Source organism: Engystomops pustulosus, chromosome 7, assembly GCF_040894005.1.
Source record: "Engystomops pustulosus chromosome 7, aEngPut4.maternal, whole genome shotgun sequence".
In the NCBI taxonomy this organism is placed as follows: domain Eukaryota; kingdom Metazoa; phylum Chordata; class Amphibia; order Anura; family Leptodactylidae; genus Engystomops; species Engystomops pustulosus.
Window position 1 is genome coordinate 43,360,152 of NC_092417.1, and position 18,872 is coordinate 43,379,023.

The following is an 18,872-nucleotide window of genomic DNA, read 5'->3' on the forward strand; positions in this document are numbered from 1 at the left end:
GCAAGGGTTCAACTTTTGGGACCCCCACTGATGACAAGAATAGGATGTCCAGGGATCCCATTCTCACTAATGGTTGGAGTGACAGGTTGAGCATGTATCCTGCCTCTCCATTCATTAGTATTGGATATTGCCCAACACAATTCACTCCAGTTTCTGTCACTCCCAGAGACTATTGAATGGAGCAGCAGGATGTGTACTGCATCAATTTTAGGGAATTGGACCCCATTTCTTGTGATCAGTGGAGGTCCTAGCAGTAGGACCCGACTAATGAAATTGTTATTCAGGTAACAACCGTAATTCATAGAAATATTGGAAAACTCTGGCTAATGGTGAGGTCTTGAACATGGAAAAGCTCTAATAGGATGTATGATTCTAGAACCAGGCAACCAATTCCTGTGAACACTGTAAATAAACCACCGTTCACATGATTTATAAGATAAGATAATTCTCATGATGAAGCTTATGCTGTATACGTCATATAAACAGAATGTTTGCATTGTGCGGTACGTTTGCACATGTCTGTCTTGTTCAGATTGTAGAATAAATTGGGAAAAGAATTGTCTATACAACCACTTTATCTGTAGGATCAGCTGTCCATAGCCATTGTTCACTGATCTCTAAACATGAGGCTTGTTGATAATGTAGTTTTGTTGATGGATGGTTGAAAGAGTAACTTTACTTGGGAGATCTCCAAGTCATTGCCATCAGTGCAAGTGTTTATTTATATAGTGCCTACAGATTACGCAGCGCTGCACAAAGTATGTTTTGGAGTGTGGGAGGAAACCAAAGGACCTGGAGGAAACCCACGCAAACACGGAGAGAACATACAAACTCTTTGCAGATGTTGACCTGGGTGGGATTTGAACCCAGGACCCTGGCGCTGCAAGGCAGAAGTGCTACTCACTCACCCACCGTGCCGCCCATATGGCGCACAATGCCGTAATCTAGTGAAAGATAGGACATGTCCTATCTTTCTCCGGGCTATGAAGTGGTACGATGCCGCACGTAGTATTAAATATATGTTTATATATGTTTATGGACATATATATTATTCTGGAATAAAAATTATGTTCACATCCTTGGACTGTGCCTGTAGTGCTGGATCATAACCTCTTATAGTCATTGAATTTCAAGACCCCGATTCTCATAGGAACCGTGACATGAGTTGTGTGTTCTATTGTGGAATCGGTGAGCCGTGAATTTTACTTGTGATATGGAACATTTGCAAAGAGTTTGTATGTTCTCTACGTGTTTGTGTGGGTATCCTCCGGGTCCTCCAGTTTCCTCCCACACGCCCAAAACATTCTGGTAGGTTGATAAGATTGTGATTTGGCAAGTTCTGTGTAGCGCTGCATAATCTGTGTGCGCTATATAAAAAAAGGAATTATTATTATTAAATGGATACTTATTTTCCCTGAATCTTCCATCATGAAATTGTTGGGTGTCCTTTTATGCATTACATGGTCTGCCATCCTACTGAAATGAATCCTCATCTTCCCCGAATCTTCCATCATGGGATCATTAGGAGACCTTTTATACGCTGTCTGAGTGAAATGGACCCTAATCTCCCCTGAAAATCCCACCATGGGATGATTGGGAGATGTTGTACACATTAGATGTCCTGTCATTCCACTGATATATAGATTCTGGTTTCCCGGACTCGTCCACCATGGAATTATTGGGAACCCTTGTTTGCAGATGGTCTGCCATTGGTTCAACATAAATCTAATATATATGGTAAGCTTAAGGTTTAGCTTTTGCTTATGAAGACAGTAACAGGGAACATATTTGCTTTATCTGTACGGTGACAATAACCTTTTATCTTAGCTTGACCTTGTTTTCAGGTGTTCTTGTTCTTTCCTGTTACTTGGAGACCTTGGCACATCAAACAGGTCCTTGTTGTTTTGCTAATATTGACCCATGTTTCTCAGACACCTCTTTTACACACATCCTCAAGACCTTTTCAGGGCTGGGCTACCTTATACATGTATCCTTCTTTCTTCAAACAAACAATAGTGGAATCCAGCACTTCTTTATATATATCCTCCTTTGTTACTGTTTATCCATGGAAACTTATTTCTTATCTGCTTTAATTCACTTCTTGATTACATGAATTGTCTATTTTATTATTAAATCACCTGTTATCAGTTTAATAAATTGTGATATTATAATAATTGTAAACCCAGAATAATTAAAGGATCTGCAGCGTAAACTTGTAGCCTGTTCATATGATTTAATAATATAGCAAGGTGATGTATACCGGAAATAAATAAAGCACTCCGCTGGGCCACAAATCTTGCTTTTTACAGACATGTTTCTGACAATATAATCCACATACTTTTCCACCAAACTATGACTTTTCCACTATATTTTACAGGGAGTGTGTTTCAAACTTCTCCATAATTCTTCGCCTCTGCTTGGGGTAAGAGCTGTAGCAGGCTTCTGGTTTGATATTACAGCAGAGGGAAGGGGCTGTGGAGCAGTGTCATGCAGAGCTCTCCCAGCACAGCTCTCCCCCCCCCCCCCAGTATTTCAAGTCTAGCTACAATCCTGGAATATAAATGCATTTCTGCTGCTACTATCAACATGTACACTAAATGTATTATTACAGAGCTCTCCAGGACCAATACGTAACACCTAGAGATGAGCGAACACTAAAATGCTCGGGTACTCGTTATTCGAGACGAACTTTTCCCGATGCTCGAGTGCTCGTCTCGAATAACGAACCCCATTGAAGTCAATGGGAGACTCAAGCATTTTTCAAGGGGACCAAGGCTCTGCACAGGGAAGCTTGGCCAAACACCTGGAAACCTCAGAAAAGGATGGAAACACCACGGAAATGGACAGGAAACAGCAGGGGCAGCATGCATGGATGCCTCTGAGGCTGCATAATCGCACCATTATGCCAAAATTATGGGCAACAGCATGGCCATGACAGAGTGACAGAATGAAGCTAGATAGCATCTAAAACATGCAATAATTGACCCTGACACTATAGGGGACGCATGCAGAGGCAGCGGCAGCAGGCTAGAGAGTGGCATGGCGACATACCCTAAATGGACTCAGGCTTCAAACCAATGGGTGGCAGAGAGGAACCAAAGGAGGTGAGCAAGAAGCGCTCAAATAATATCGGTACATGATAAAAGTTTGCCAGTATATTTTGTGGATTACACAGCAGGGTGGCGACAAAGTTAACAACTTTGATGTGGAATCCATGAAAACAACCCAAATTTGTGCCTGACACACCTCGTTTGATAAAGGGACGATGTATGGAGGCAGCTATATGGACGACTTTTGGAGGTAGCAATGGAGACAACGTGTGGAGGCTGCTATGGAGACAATTTAATTTGGATAGTGCCTGTATGTGGCAGTCCCAAAAATTTTTCAAACCAGAGGAGCAGGTAGGTGGCCCTCCAGAAAAATGGAATAGATTGAGTGCCTGTATGTGGCAGTCCCAAAAAGTTTTCAAACCAGAGGAGCAGGTAGGTGGCCCTCCAGAAAAATGGAATAGATTGAGTGCCTGTATGTGGCAGTCCCAAAAAGTTTTCAAACCAGAGGAGCAGGTAGGTGGCCCTCCAGTAAAATGGAATAGATTGAGTGCCTGTATGTGGCACTCCCAAAAAGTTTTCAAACCAGAGGAGCAGGTAGGTGGCCCTCCAGAAAAATGGAATAGATTGAGTGCCTGTATGTGGCAGTCCCAAAAAGTTTTCAAACCAGAGGAGCAGGTAGGTGGCCCTCCAGTAAAATGGAATAGATTGAGTGCCTGTATGTGGCAGTCCCAAAAATTTTTCAAACCAGAGGAGCAGGTAGGTGGCCCTCCAGTAAAATGGAATAGATTGAGTGCCTGTATGTGGCACTCCCAAAAATTGTTTAAAACAGAGGACCGGGTAGGTGGCCCTCCAGAAAAATGGAATACATTGAGTGCCTGTATGTGGCACTCCCAAAAATTGTTTAAAACAGAGGACCGGGTAGGTGGCCCTCCAGAAAAATTAAATGCATAAAGTACTATAGCAAGAGCCAGTGGGCCCTGTCAAAAAATAGCCAGTTTCCTCTGCTTTACTGTACAAAGAGGAGGAGAAGGAGGAAAATGAGGAGGAGGAGGAGTGGATCAATTATTCAGGTTGAGCTTCCTTCACCTGGTGGAGATTGGAAATTCTGAGAAATCCAGCCTTTATTCATTTTAATAAGCGTCAGCCTGTCAGCGCTGTCAGTGGACAGGCGTGTACGCTTATCGGTGATGATGCCACCAGCTGCACTGAAAACCCGCTCGGACAAGACGCTAGCGGCAGGGCAGGCAAGAACCTCCAAGGCGTACAGCGCCAGTTCGTGCCACATGTCCAGCTTTGAAACCCAGTAGTTGTAGGGAGCTGTGTGATCATTTAGGACGATGGTATGGTCAGCTACGTACTCCCTCACCATCTTTCTGTAAAGATCAGCCCTACTCTGCCGAGACTGGGGACAGGTGACGGTGTCTTGCTGGGGTGACATAAAGCTGGCAAAAGCCTTGTAAAGCGTACCCTTGCCAGTGCTGGACAAGCTGCCTGCTCGCCTACTCTCCCTCGCTACTTGTCCCGCAGAACTACGCACTCTGCCGCTAGCGCTGTCAGAAGGGAAATACTGTTTCAGCTTGTGCACCAGGGCCTGCTGGTATTCATGCATTCTCACACTCCTTTCCTCTGCAGGGATGAGAGTGGAAAGATTTTGCTTGTACCGTGGGTCCAGGAGAGTGAACACCCAGTAATCGGTGCTGGAATAAATTCTTTGAACGCGAGGGTCACGGGATAGGCAGCCTAGCATGAAATCTGCCATATGCGCCAGAGTACCAACGCGTAAGAATTCACTCCCCTCACTGGCCTGACTGTCCATTTCCTCCTCCTCCAACTCCTCCAACTCCTCTTCTTCTGCCCATACACGCTGAACAGTGAAGGACTCAACAATGGTCCCCTCTTGTGTCTCGCCAACATTCTCCTCCTCTTCCTCCTCATCCTCCTCCACCTCCACCTCCTCCGATATGCGCTGAGAAACAGACCTGAGGGTGCTTTGGCTATCAACAAGGGAATCTTCTTCCCCCGTCTCTTGTGACGAGCGCAAAGCTTCCGACTTCATGCTGACCAGAGAGTTTTTCAACAGGCCAAGCAGCGGGATGGTGAGGCTGATGATGGCGGCATCGCCACTGACCATCTGTGTTGACTCCTCAAAGTTACTCAGCACCTGACAGATATCAGACATCCACGTCCACTCCTCATTGTAGACTTGAGGAAGCTGACTGACCTGACTACCAGTTCTGGTGGAAGTTGACATCTGGCAGTCTACAATCGCTCGGCGCTGCTGGTAAACTCTGGATAACATGGTCAGTGTTGAATTCCACCTCGTGGGCACGTCGCACAACAGTCGGTGAGCGGGCAGTTGGAGGCGGCGCTGCGCTGCCCTGAGAGTGGCAGCATCTGTGCTGGACTTCCTGAAATGCGCACAGATGCGGCGCACCTTCGTGAGCAAATCTGACAGATTGGGGTATGTCTTGAGGAAACGCTGAACTATCAGATTTAACACATGGGCCAGGCATGGCACATGTGTCAGTCTGCCGAGTTGCAGAGCCGCCACCAGGTTACGGCCGTTGTCACACACAACCATGCCTGGCTTCAGGTTCAGCGGTGCCAGCCACAGATCAGTCTGCGCCGTGATGCCCTGTAATAGCTCTTGGGCGGTGTGCCTTTTGTCGCCTAGGCTCAGCAGTTTGAGCACCGCCTGCTGTCGCTTAGCGACGGCACTGCTGCTGTGCCTAGAGCTACCGACTGATGGCGCCGTGCCCACGGATGGTAGTTCGGAGGAGGAGGTGGAGGAGGGGTGGGAGGAGGAGGAGGCATAGTAGGCCTGAAACACCTGGACCGAGGTAGGCCCCGCAATCCTCGGCGTCGGCAGTATATGACCAGCCCCAGGGTCAGACTCGGTCCCAGCCTCCACCAAGTTAACCCAATGTGCCGTCAGCGATATATAGTGGCCCTGCCCGGCAGTACTCGTCCACGTGTCCGTGGTCAGGTGGACCTTGTCAGAAACGGCGTTGGTCAGGGCACGGGTGATGTTGTCTGACACATGCTGGTGCAAGGCTGGGACGGCACATCGGGAAAAGTAGTGGCGGCTGGGGACCGGATACCGAGGGGCGGCCGCCGCAATGAGGTTGCGAAAGGCCTCGGTCTCTACTAGCCTATAGGGCAGCATCTCCAGGCTAAGCAATCTGGAGATGTGCACATTAAGGGCTTGGGCGTGCGGGTGGGTTGCACTATATTTGCGTTTCCGCTCCAGCGTCTGGGGTATGGAGAGCTGAACGCTGGTGGATGCTGTGGAGGATCGTGGAGGCGACGATGGGGTTTTTGTGGCAGGGTCCTGGGCAGGGGGCTGACTATCAGCTGACACAGGGGAAGGAGCAGTGGTGTGCACGGCCGGAGGTGAACGGGCTTGTTGCCACTGAGTGGGGTGTTTAGCATTCATATGCCTGCGCATACTGGTGGTAGTTAAGCTAGTAGTGGTGGAACCCCTGCTGAGCCTGGTTTGGCAAATGTTGCACACCACAGTCCGTCGGTCATCCGGTGTTTCCTTAAAGAACCTCCAGATCTAGCCCTCGCCGCAAGAGCCCTCACCACGGGAGCTTCACTAGTTGACACATTTGGCGCTGATGCACCAGCTCTGGCCCTGCCTCTCCGTCTGGCCCCACCACTGCCTCTTCCAACCTGTTCTGGTCGAGGACTCTCCTCCGTCTCAGAAGCACTGTGTTCACCCGGCCTCTCAACCCAGCTTGGGTCTGTCACCTCATCATCCTCCGATCCCTCAGTCTGCTCCCCCCTCGGACTTCCTGCCCTGACAACAACTTCCCCACTGTCTGACAACCGTGTCTCCTCATCGTCGGACACCTCTTTACACACTTCTTCCACTACGTCAAGAAGGTCATCATCACCCACAGACTGTGACTGGTGGAAAACCTGGGCATCGGAAAATTGCTCAGCAGCAACCGGACAAGTGGTTTGTGACTGTGGGAAGGGTCCAGAAAACAGTTCCTCAGAGTATGCCGGTTCAAATGCCAAATTTTCCTGGGAGGGGGCAGACTGGGGGGGAGGAGGCTGAGGTGCAGGAGCTGGAGGAGTGGCGATTTCGGTGACATGGGTGGACTGCGTGGAAGACTGACTGGTGGACAAATTGCTCGAAGCATTGTCAGCAATCCACGACATCACCTGTTCTGGCCTCAACAGTGCTCTACCACGAGTCCCAGTAACTTCAGACATGAACCTAGGGAGTGTAGCTCTGCGGCGTTCCCCTGCTCCCTCATAAGCAGGTGGTGTCTCACCCCGCCCAGGACCACGGCCTCTGACCCCTGCAGTAGTTGGACGCCCACGTCCCCGCCCTCGTCCTCTACCCCTAGCCCTCGGGTTAAACATTTTTAAAATGAGAGTTATAACTTTAATTTTTTTTAACTTTTTTTTGTTTTTTTTTGTGTTTTTTGTTTTTTTTTTGTGTTTTTGAGTTTTTAAAACCAAACAATGCTATCCTATTGCTATGGCTATTTTCTAGCCAAGTATGAAAGCACACTACTATGCCAGATGAGATGACACTGAGTTATTAAACAAAATAAACGTAAAATAAAAAAGGACAAATGGCAGACTGTGCCTAATTGAAATCCAACCCCTACTAAATTTTCCCACTTCGGTCTTTGCTATGGATATGTGCGTCACTAAGCGCAAAACACAGCGGTCGCAAGTCTCACTACAAATTGCTCAGAATTGGCTAGTACATGCACTGCAGCAAGTACAGCCACCAGCAGATCAACCAGAAATCAAATATATAGAACGCTACTGTAGGCGTAAGTAAGCTGTTTGGATTCTCCTATGGCTATTTTCTAGCCAAGTATCAAAGCACACTACTATGCCAGATGAGATGACACTGAGTTAGTGCCTAATTGAAATCCAACCCCTACTAAATTTTCCCACTTCGGTCTTTGCTATGGATATGTGCGTCACTAAGCGCAAAACACAGCGGTCGCAGGTCTCACTACAAATTGCTCAGAATTGGCTAGTACATGCACTGCAGCAAGTACAGCCACCAGCAGATCAACCAGAAATCAAATATATAGAACGCTACTGTAGGCGTAAGTAAGCTGTCTGTATTCTCCTATGGCTATTTTCTAGCCAAGTATCAAAGCACACTACTATGCCAGATGAGATGACACTGAGTTAGTGCCTAATTGAAATCCAACCCCTACTAAATTTTCCCACTTCGGTCTTTGAGGTGGATATGTGTGCCACTAAGAGCTAAACACAACGGTAGCAAGTCCCCCTGCTAATTCCTCACAAAATGGTACTAGATGCAAATAAAAAAAAAAATAGTAGAACGTTATTGTAGCCCTAAGAAGGGCTGTTGGGTTCTTGGAGAATCACTCCTGCCTAACAGTAAGCTAATAGAACACCCTAACGCTTTCCCTGACCAGCAGCAGCTCTCTCCCTAGCGGCATCCAGACACAGAATAATCCGAGCAGCGCGGGCAGCGGCTAGTCTATCCCAGGGTCACCTGATCTGGCCAGCCAACCACTGCTATCGACGTGTAAGGGTACCACGTCATGCTGGGTGGAGTGCAGAGTCTCCTGGCTTGTGATTGGCTCTGTTTCTGGCCGCCAAAAAGCAAAACGGCGGGAGCTGCCATTTTCTCGAGCGGGCGAAGTATTCGTCCGAGCAACGAGCAGTTTCGAGTACGCTAATGCTCGACCGAGCATCAAGCTCGGACGAGCATGTTCGCTCATCTCTAGTAACACCCTCTTTAGTGTTGCATTGTCATACCTCGGGCTACTGCTAAAAAATTTTACTTAGGTTTTAGACTTTAAAAAAGGTTCATGATCCAAAAGCCATAGCTCCCCCTTCTTTGCAATGAACTGTGCATGTAGCACAATTGTATCAGTATAAGCACAATATAACAAAAATGCAATTTACACTAGTCATTTATAACCACCCCAAGTAGTCACATACACAGGACAAGCAAATGGTCCAAAGCATCAAGGAGCAAATAGCAAATTAGCAATTAGCATGATGCTGCATATAATAAATCTTAACCTTAGAGCACTATCTTAATAAAATATCAATACAAAATCACTTTAAAATATTTCACAAATAGGTCATAAATTCATAAATAGGCATAAATTCATGTCACTCATATGCCATGACATGAAAAACCCTTCTCATGCATCATATGGGACATACAGTAAATGGGACATGTTGATTTCAAGGGTCCAAGTAAGGGGATACCTATCTTGTCCCTATTGATGTTCTTATTCCTACCCCCGTGGTTAGTAGCTCCCAGCCCTTACAAGGGCGATCCCAAGACTATCATTTTATAAAAGTGTTACCCAGTCTCATGACTGCATCGTCCATGCTTCCGGACAGCGTTGTAATGACCTTCTCCATACAGCCATAATTCCATACATAATTCCATAACGCTGTACAGTATTGGGTATTGAGATAGGAGGTTAAAGGGAATGTGATGCTAATCTGCGCTTTGACTCATTAAAACCAGATAACAAAAAATATATATATATATATCTATATATATATAGATATATAGATATAGATATACAAAAAGGCTTGAAAAAGGTGTCCAACACCGAAACGTTGCCACTTGCCTCAATAAAGATCACCAACTTTTGAATTTTACCTTTGGAGTGCTGCTCGCTTTTTCCAATTTAGATATAGATATATATAGATAGATAGATAGATTTATAGAGATAGATATATATAACACTTTGTACATTCATGTGTTAAAGGGAAGGTGTCATCAGAAAATGGTTCAAAGTCGTAGGGACCTTCCCTAATTTCTCACAGACATGTTCCCTTATTGAGTTTTATGTGTAAAGTCTGTGTAAGTTTTTTAGAATCTAGGATTGAATTTAAAAAATGTAATTTGTGTATACAGATAGAAGGGTAAACCATTCCAGTGCTTTATTGCATGGCTTGACCAAAACATTGTTGTCCTATCCCCTGTTGAGAGGGGTGTAGTTGATTTTCATTGGAACCAGTCCTAGTCAAACATGTGCTGCACAGATCACAGAATCTGTTATATATGCACAATTTTCTTGCATAGAATTTATGTTCTTTTGTCCCAGCAACATTGTAAGGACCCATTCAGAGGACCATATATGGTGGCTGTACGCTACCTGTACAAACAGCAGCTAGGATGCAGCCGCCATAGAAGTACATTGTGCTTGGGACGGTGAGCACTCGTGTCCTCTGTACTGTGCCGTTGCAGGTAAAAAGATAGAGCATGCACTTTCTTTAGCCATATGTATGGCCCAGCTGCAGGGCTTTCTATGCAAAGGGGAGGGGTGAGGAGCGCTCACCCCTCCACCTCTCCAGCCAAACGTGTGCCAGTCCCAGTCAGGGCGGAGCATCTGTTCATGTGAAAGGAGCCTAAAAGTGATTGCATCATTAGGGCAGCCCCTTTTGACACACATGCAGTTTATTTTGTCTGTGAAAAATATTATCAATTATATGACAAGTGTTAGACATGAGAAGTGACATTACATCAAATGTAGTTTTCTTCTATGAGTTTTCTTGTCCTCTGGCAGTAGCTTGTCTAGCCTGGCACAGAAGTATTGGTTAGTTGAAATCCATCTCTCTAAGCCTCCTTTCTTACTCCAGCTGCCATCAAGTATAGATTCTTGTTGCTCCCAGTCACATTTGCCTACTGCACCCGGGGGCAATATTAGGTTTTTATAAAGATAACTTTGTTAAAGTAGCATACTGCTGAGCTGATATATCTGGTTGTAGTGTTTAACATGATCTCTCATCCAACTATCACCCCTGAAATCAATCCATAGGTTGCAGCCTCATTGGTTCCTTAAAGGACATCTACCACCAGAATCAAGGATTATAAAACAAGCACACGTACATGTTGGTGTGTGCCCCCTCTGGGAGGATCTGCTCTTCTTTTAGCTTTTTAAAACCTTTTTTCCCCCCCAAAAATGGTTTTATAAATATGCAGGTGAGTCCGAGGGGCTCCAGGCTTAATAGAGGTCAGTGGAGCTCCTCAGGCTCATTTGCATAACCTATTTTTTAAATAAAATCAAGGGCTTAAAAAAGCTAAAAGAGCAGATCCTGCTGAAGGGGGCACACACCAGCATGTACATGTGCTTGCTTGGTTTACAATTCCTGATCCTGGTGGTAGATTTCCTTTAAAGGAAATCTTCCATTAAAATCAAGTATGATAAACACTTACTCATAGATCCAGACACTGTGACTCGATCCTTCTAAAATCAACTTTTAAAATTATGCTAATAAGCCTGAAATGCTCATGGTGGTGTTACCAGAAGCCTTCTGTACTGCAGCTTCACAGGCTATTACACTGTGCAGGAGCACTTCACCTCCCCACTGTGTGCTGAAACTACTGCTGCAGTCAGATAACATCAGGTAGAAGTATGGGGGAAATGCTGAGGGCTCATTAGAATAATTTTAAAAGTTGATTATAAAAGGAAGGAGGCCATAGATAACAAGTATAATAGGATTACTACAGTCCCGGGGGCCTGTATCTGTGAGTAAGTGTCCCTGGTTTATCATGATTGATATTGATGGTAGATTTCATTTAACCAGTACAATGTTATTTGTGAGCTTTGTGTTTGTATCCGGTGCTACAGAAGCTTGTTACCTGTAATCCAGTAATACTTGCACCACCATGGTGTCATAGGTGATTGTGTATTTAGACTAGGATAAAACTATAACTAATATATCATCTTATATTTATCTTCTCAGATATTCCAGGACCTCGGCACCACTGTCCTCTCTGAAGCTATTAAGGGCTATAATGTTTGTCTGTTTGCCTATGGACAGACTGGTTCAGGGAAGACGTACACCATGATGGGCACTCCGGTAAGTAATAAGACAGATTTCAGTTATCAAAATAATGACCCATCATTAAGGAAATTGGTAAAGACATTAATAAATATAAAGCTGCACAAAGCCTCATCAACCTGAAACCTCTATTGCTTAGCTATGATTGTAGAGGTAAATTATCAGCAAGATTTTGGTTTATTCCTGGGGCTCATAAGTATGTAAACAGTGTGCATGGACCCTATACTACCAGCACAGAGTCTTTATGGGTCCATCCATGTAGTTTTTACCAGTATAAAATTGCTCTGTAAGACACAGTAGTCTTCATCTTGGGGAGAATAATATAATGAAGTTTTACCATAACTATATAGTTTGATCAGTGATGTGTATAATATATATTTCTGCTAAAGGTCAAATACTTTTTATTTCATGGTATGATTTATTTTATTTATATTTTTTTGGGTGTTTTCTAAATAGGCATCAATCGGATTAACGCCCCGCATTTGTGAGGTCAGTACACGTTACTTGTATGAAATGGGATAAAACGCATGCAAATGATAATTACGTAAATAACATTCACATGTATATAATAACCACAGGAACGTACGTATAGTCTGTGCATATTTCACAATCTTTATATGTTGACCTAAACAATTTTATTTAGACTATGATCATATATTCTTATTTTACGTTTTACAGGGTCTATTCAATTATAATGATGGCTCCCCAGGCACTCCTTCCTCAAGCCGGATTGAAGTGAGGTATGTTGTGTTCATTGAACAAAGTTTGTCAAATTTGTTGGTTAACCACAGGTTGCTGACAGTGTCTAATCATCATTGGTGATAAATGTTCCCACTGCTTGAACAGATGGGCTGCTGATCATGTCCATTTACCCTTTATAGCAATGTCAGTAATAAAACTGTAATGCTATGGAAGGAATGATTGTAGTCACAGTGGATTTGGCAGTAACCAGGACCCGGGTTGAAAGGGCCTACAGGCTGCCATATGGCAGCAGACGGCAAACTGGGGGTCCATAAGATGGGTAGACAATCAATAGCATGCATGTAAGACATGCATTGACATGATTACAAGGCGGCAACAGGCAAAGAAATGTCTGTGCACTCTTCCTGGACATTGTATGATGTCACCAGGCGACACAGCATCATACAATGTGCACTGGAAGAGCGCACAGATCCCAGCATGAACAGGACGCCACAGGGATCACCAGAGCATGGGGCCCTGTGGAAACAATAGTGAGGGGAGGCTGCTGGACATTTAATTATTGAGAGGAGGCTGCTGCTGGAATTTTATTATTAAGGGAGGCTGCTAGACATATCATTGGTGATGGGAAGCTGCTGCTGGAATTTTATTATTAAGGGGAGGCTGCTGAACATTTCATTACTAAGGGGAGGCTGCTGAACATTTCATTATTAAGGGGAGGCTGCTGAACATTTCATTACTAAGGGGAGGCTGCTGAACATTTCATTACTAAAGGGAGGCTGCTGAACATTTCATTACTAAGGGGAGGCTGCTGAACATTTCATTAGTGCGTGGAGGCTGCTGGACATTTCATTAGTGAGGGGGGCTGCTGGGCATTACATTAGAGAGGGGAGGCTGGTGCAGGGCATTTCATTATCAAGGGGAGGCTGCTGGACATTTTTTATTAGTCGGGAGGCTGCTGTGTATTTCATTATTAAGAAGGATGCTGCTGGACATAAGATGAATCAGGGGAGGCTAGTATATGATTATGGTACTATGTGTATATGTCTGTGTATAATTTTTGAGTGTAATGTGCAGGATGGGGGAGCAGCAAGAGTTTAGGAATATGGGGCCCCCGATCCAAAGTTTACACTGGAGCCCACTAGGGCCTTGTTACGCCACTGTGTAAGGCCTTACACTCACAAGAGTATCAGCAGGGACATGGAGTCTCCACCGCTCTGTACTTTGTCCTATTAGTGCTATGTTGGCAGAAAAAAAAAACTTCTGTATGTCCTCATAGAAAATACTTTGAGATCTATTGTACATTACAAATCCATCCTGGGGCCTGTATATATGATAACCTAATAAAAATGAAAGCAAAGACTTTATGACACTTTGTGAATACCTTTTAATGCTTTTTTGAAAATTTTGTTTAGCTTTCTTGAAATTTATAATGAGCGTGTCCGTGATTTGCTTCACCAATCTGAGCAGAAGAAACCCTACACACTGCGGGTCCGGGAGCACCCAGAGAAGGGGCCTTATGTACAAGGTATGGTAGAAAAGTAACAGTAGCTAGGAGTTCAAAATATTTAACATGAGGCTTCTTGTGACGCTATACAAAAAGAAGGCTCCCGTAGTCTGCACCACAACCGCACAACAAAAGATTTTTCTGCAAGCCAACAAACTGTTTAGAACTTTCCATATCTATTTCATATTTTAGTAAAAAAAAAACTGGTAATACATCACCAAAAATATTTCATTCACAGTCCATAGGTTGTAGTATCATGTTGCAAATATAGGATCCAATTTTTCTTAGGGCTTACTGAAACATCAGGTGTAATCCACAGTGTTTCAGAGGTAGCTCCTCCTTCCTCCGGCATGCGCAGGGGGGGTCATATAAATATCATAATTAGTTGAATCTACTTTTTAATATTTATGAGTAAATATCATACTTTTATACAATACCAATACTACCCAAGCTACATACAAGCATTGTAGTATTACAGTACAAAAATACTTAAAAATTACATTGCCCATTTAATCCATGGGTGTGGAGAGTGCATCTGTGATCCAATACACCTCCCTTTGGAGGAGTTTGCGTCCTATGTTAACGCTATCATTACCTTCTATTTGTTCCAAAATTAACAACCCTATGTGATTTCTCTTTAAAATGTCTGGCTACTCCTGTTTCGTGCTTCTTGCTACTTGTATTAAAATTTTTACATTTCATACTATCATCAATTTAGTTGCTTAATAGATGATCTACGTTCATTTAGGCAAACTTTAATGCTCCTAGTCATTTTAGCGTGTTGATAACGTTCCTACTTTGGTATATAAAGAAACCTTTATCAATGTGCTTATACATGGGTGATTAAACTTATCTCCCTGATTGATAGCTGTAGAGTGTTGACATGCTAAACATGCAAACGTACCTCTCTTTTGAGAAGGTAAAAAAACTTTGTGTAGCAACTTTCTTTTTACATGTAAAATTAGATTTAAAGGAAATCTGCCATTTGCTTTTATGCATTATGAAGCAAACATACCTCACGTATGCTGTAGCTGCACAGATGCAGGCACATATCTTGTTTAATCCACAATAAGGAAGAAAAATTCCGGATGATTTTACCATGCCACCTGTATTTTACCTGATGGATCCCCTAAGAATACAATAAAGGCTGTCTTATTCTGCAAATAGCTGGATCCGGAGTTTTTCTTCCTTATCGTGGACTTCATTGCCCTGCAGCGGGGTGGATCCGTGCAGGCGGATAAAGTTACCGCAGATCTAGGTGAGCTGGAGGAACTCTTTCACACATATCTTGTTTAATCCCTGATCCCAGTGGTTTTGCCTTCATTATGCACTGCTTCAAACAAAGCTGTATTCACTGTTTTGTCCCTAACAGGCAGAAGTAATCAATCACTGCACCATCCCCCAGCTGCTGTGTATGAGTCATTCAGCTCATGTTGATTAGTCCTGTCTAGACAGTTCAGGACGCTCCATGTTATGTGTTACCCAACTTTCCCAAGGTCCTGAATTTTAGAATAGTTTTTGAGCAAAACCACTCGGATCAGGGATTAAACAAGATACGTTTCTTAATGCATGAAATCAAATGGTTGATTTCCTTTAATCAATTAATCTGCAATAGATTTACCCTTTTCCATATTTGTAATGTTGTAGTATTGGCCAGTTTTTAGAAATGGCATTTTTAACCATATTAGCATGATGGTCATATTTAGAAATAAAGATGGCCTGGTCATTTTTTCTAAGGTATCTTCTGTCTCACACAATGGGGCACATTTATTACAAGTTGACCCTAGTTCATTAAAAGTGCATTGTCCATCTATAATGCTGCATGCGGCGATTCAATGAGAACGTGCACCAGAAATCATGAATCATGAGCTTCCCCGCACTGGTCAGGCAGAGTTCACCAACTTTTTTTTGGTGCACCTTTAACATAGGGCGTGCGACACAATTCTAAAGTTAAATGTCGCCCTTAATTCCGAATAATTCACATTGTCCGACGGCGCGGCCCCTAATTTGTGTTGCATGGAAGCCAGCGCACCTGTGCCACAATCACAGCGCAGACACTTCTTAAATACCTGTTCAATCCATTTTAGCCTAGAAGAAAGTGAACAGTCCGACTAAAGTGCACCGCACGACACTTAGTAAATGTGCCCCAATGTCTTGGTTTTTGTAATACCTCCGTACCAATTCTTGCCATTTCTTCTCTCGCCTAACCTCTTTCTGAAAACTTATCTACTAATGTTTGAATTTGGACACTTCCAACACGACACTACAAACTATAGACTGAGCATGGAATAGTTTTGGTGATGTATTGCCAGTTATTTTACTAAAATATGATATAAATATGGAAAGTTTTAAACAGTTGGATGGCTTGGAGAAAAATCTTTTGTTGTACAGTAGCTAGGAGACCACGTGATATGGTGATAAGGTATTTACAGCATTCATGAATGTTCTGTTCAATGTTTTGTTAGGTCACTCTTCACATTGGATAGTGTATGATGCTCAAATATCCTTGCAGAAAGGACACCCCTTGGCCTCGAAGATATTATTTGTGTAAATGTGCGGGGAATCTGCATAATAAGTTATATATATGATTATTGCAGCTTCACCTTCCATGTCTTATTCCTCTCCCATGTTTCTACTGCACTTTGGTCCCAAAAGGAAAACTCATGGTGGGATTTTTCGATAATACCTGTCCACCAGTGACTTTAATTCAGTAACACTGCAGAAGCAATGGGATACTATTACATGTGCCGTGAGCAGTGTTGTTCAATGGAGGTCACTGATGGACTGATCACAAAGGGGCTCATGGAGAAGATATAACACAAAGTCGAAAATAGGGATGGCATTGTAATAGGCGAACATTGGGTCTGACATTGTCAATAAGATAAATTAGCAAGTAGCTTATTGTTCTGTTTACAGCATATTCCCTTAAAGTAATGTTAAACTGTGTCCTGGGGGTGGTGAACCCCCTACTGCTTTCCAAATTAAAGTTGCTTTAAAGGGCTTAAGTCTCTCAGTTATATCTAGGATGCTTCATAGTACAGTCTCATTCAAGTAAAACATCTTAAACATCACAGTGATATGGCAATGGCAAGCACCACATTCGTTTTTAGCCATCTATACACACTGATGCAAGCAGTCCCCAGTTTATGTACAAGATACAAAGTTCTGTAGGTTGTTGAATTTGTATGGAAGTCAAATTAATTAGACCATTAGATTTTCAAAATTTTGTGCTGTCATGGAAACTAGGAGTAGCAATAAATCTTTTGATAACTCATCCAAATGTCCATCTGTAACTTGGGGCCGTCCAAGTCCAGTGTTCTTAAGTTGGGGCCTGTTTTTACTATTTGTTTAATAATTGAGCATTGGTCGTTAATCATATTTTTACACTTTTGATCTAGTTAAATCTGCTTTAATCTTCTCTGGTCGTGAAGTAAGAGTTCTGCTTGCGTAGACTGCCAATTGTAGGCGTGTGGAGACTTATAGCATTGACGCTCCACTAGGGGGTTCTGGGAAAATATGCAAATCGGTTTTCCAGGATGGGATGGAGAAAACCACGCCTCTTTTAGCTACCTTGTAATCTTCTCTGGTCAGTTTTGTGTATATCAGATGAACATAAATTGCTTAATACATCCCACAAAACAAGTTAATAGTCTGATCAAAAATTTATCATGGCGTGCAACATAAAATAATGGTGACAAAAATCAATACATAAATAATTCAGGGTTGCGTTTTCAATGCTATTTCCATATATTTCATGAACAAACAATACCATAACATCTCTAGAATAATTCCGGAATGTAGAACTATTCTGCCGAGCAAACAGTGCATCCCAGGCTCAGCTAGTGGACTGTTAATCGATTGTGTAGAAAAGCGTTAATAAGTCATCAGTAGTTGGACGCCTATCCCTGATTTCGTAACACAATACTACTTGTTGCTTGTGCACAGTTTTACAAAGTAAAAGATAAATAAAACTTCTGTGTGAAATGTATACTATTACACATGTAGCACATGACAGTGTGTAATACAGCTAAATGAATAGAGATGTTTGTAGAGAACATCTCCTTGAGGCAATGAGCTAATACTTAAAATTAGAAGCATGTGGATTTTCCATCAGTTTCACAGAAAGTCTTGGGACCAGAGGTCGCATTAACGCCTCACCAAGCGTCATAGACGCATGCTGAGGCGCCATTACCCCCCAAAGTAATTGCCATGCGTCAAAGTACGCATGGGAATTATTTCCTGTAGCACACAGGCTGAGTGGTTCGGCGCACGCTGCAAAGAAAAAGGAATATTGACAGCAGGATCGCAGCGCGCGCAGGGCTACTCCTCAGTGATCCTGTCAGCGGCGCGTTGGAGAGACCCGCAGCGAGTTGTGCACCACTTGTAGCAAAAAAAAAAAAACTTGGGCTTTAATGATTTTCTTGTATTAATAGATGTTTATTAGATTGTTAATAGACATTAATAGATATACAACTCCTAGTCATATATATATATATTTGTATTTGAAAATTTCCTAAAAAAATACTCCAGAAAAATGTTAGTGCAACCTCTGCTTGGGACATAGTAGAACTTTGCTGAAGTTTTAAAAAGGATGTTGTACGCAAGAACTTACATTTAATACATGAAAAGTTCTGTTGGGGGTATCTTGTTGAAAGCTGCGAATGTGATATCTGCCATAGGCTTTGGCCATAGAAGTGAATGGTGTAGGATGTTCTTCCCTCCACTAAGCAGTGAGATTTTGGTCAAAGGACCCCTTTGGAGATCGTAGTGAGTTCTAGAGTTTGGATCAG

General features: G+C 43.2%; 1 protein-coding gene across 1 annotated transcript in view; it reads left to right on the forward strand.

Annotated features, from left to right (window-relative positions):
• The window catches only part of STARD9 (StAR related lipid transfer domain containing 9), a 100,886-nt gene that overhangs the window by 37,282 nt on the left and 44,732 nt on the right, over positions 1–18,872 (forward strand). Inside the window, exons 4-7 of the mRNA XM_072115644.1 lie at positions 11,778–11,894; positions 12,333–12,365; positions 12,555–12,616; positions 13,991–14,103. Coding sequence (XP_071971745.1) covers positions 11,778–11,894; positions 12,333–12,365; positions 12,555–12,616; positions 13,991–14,103 — 325 coding nt within the window. The remainder of the gene's footprint in view (positions 1–11,777; positions 11,895–12,332; positions 12,366–12,554; positions 12,617–13,990; positions 14,104–18,872) is intronic.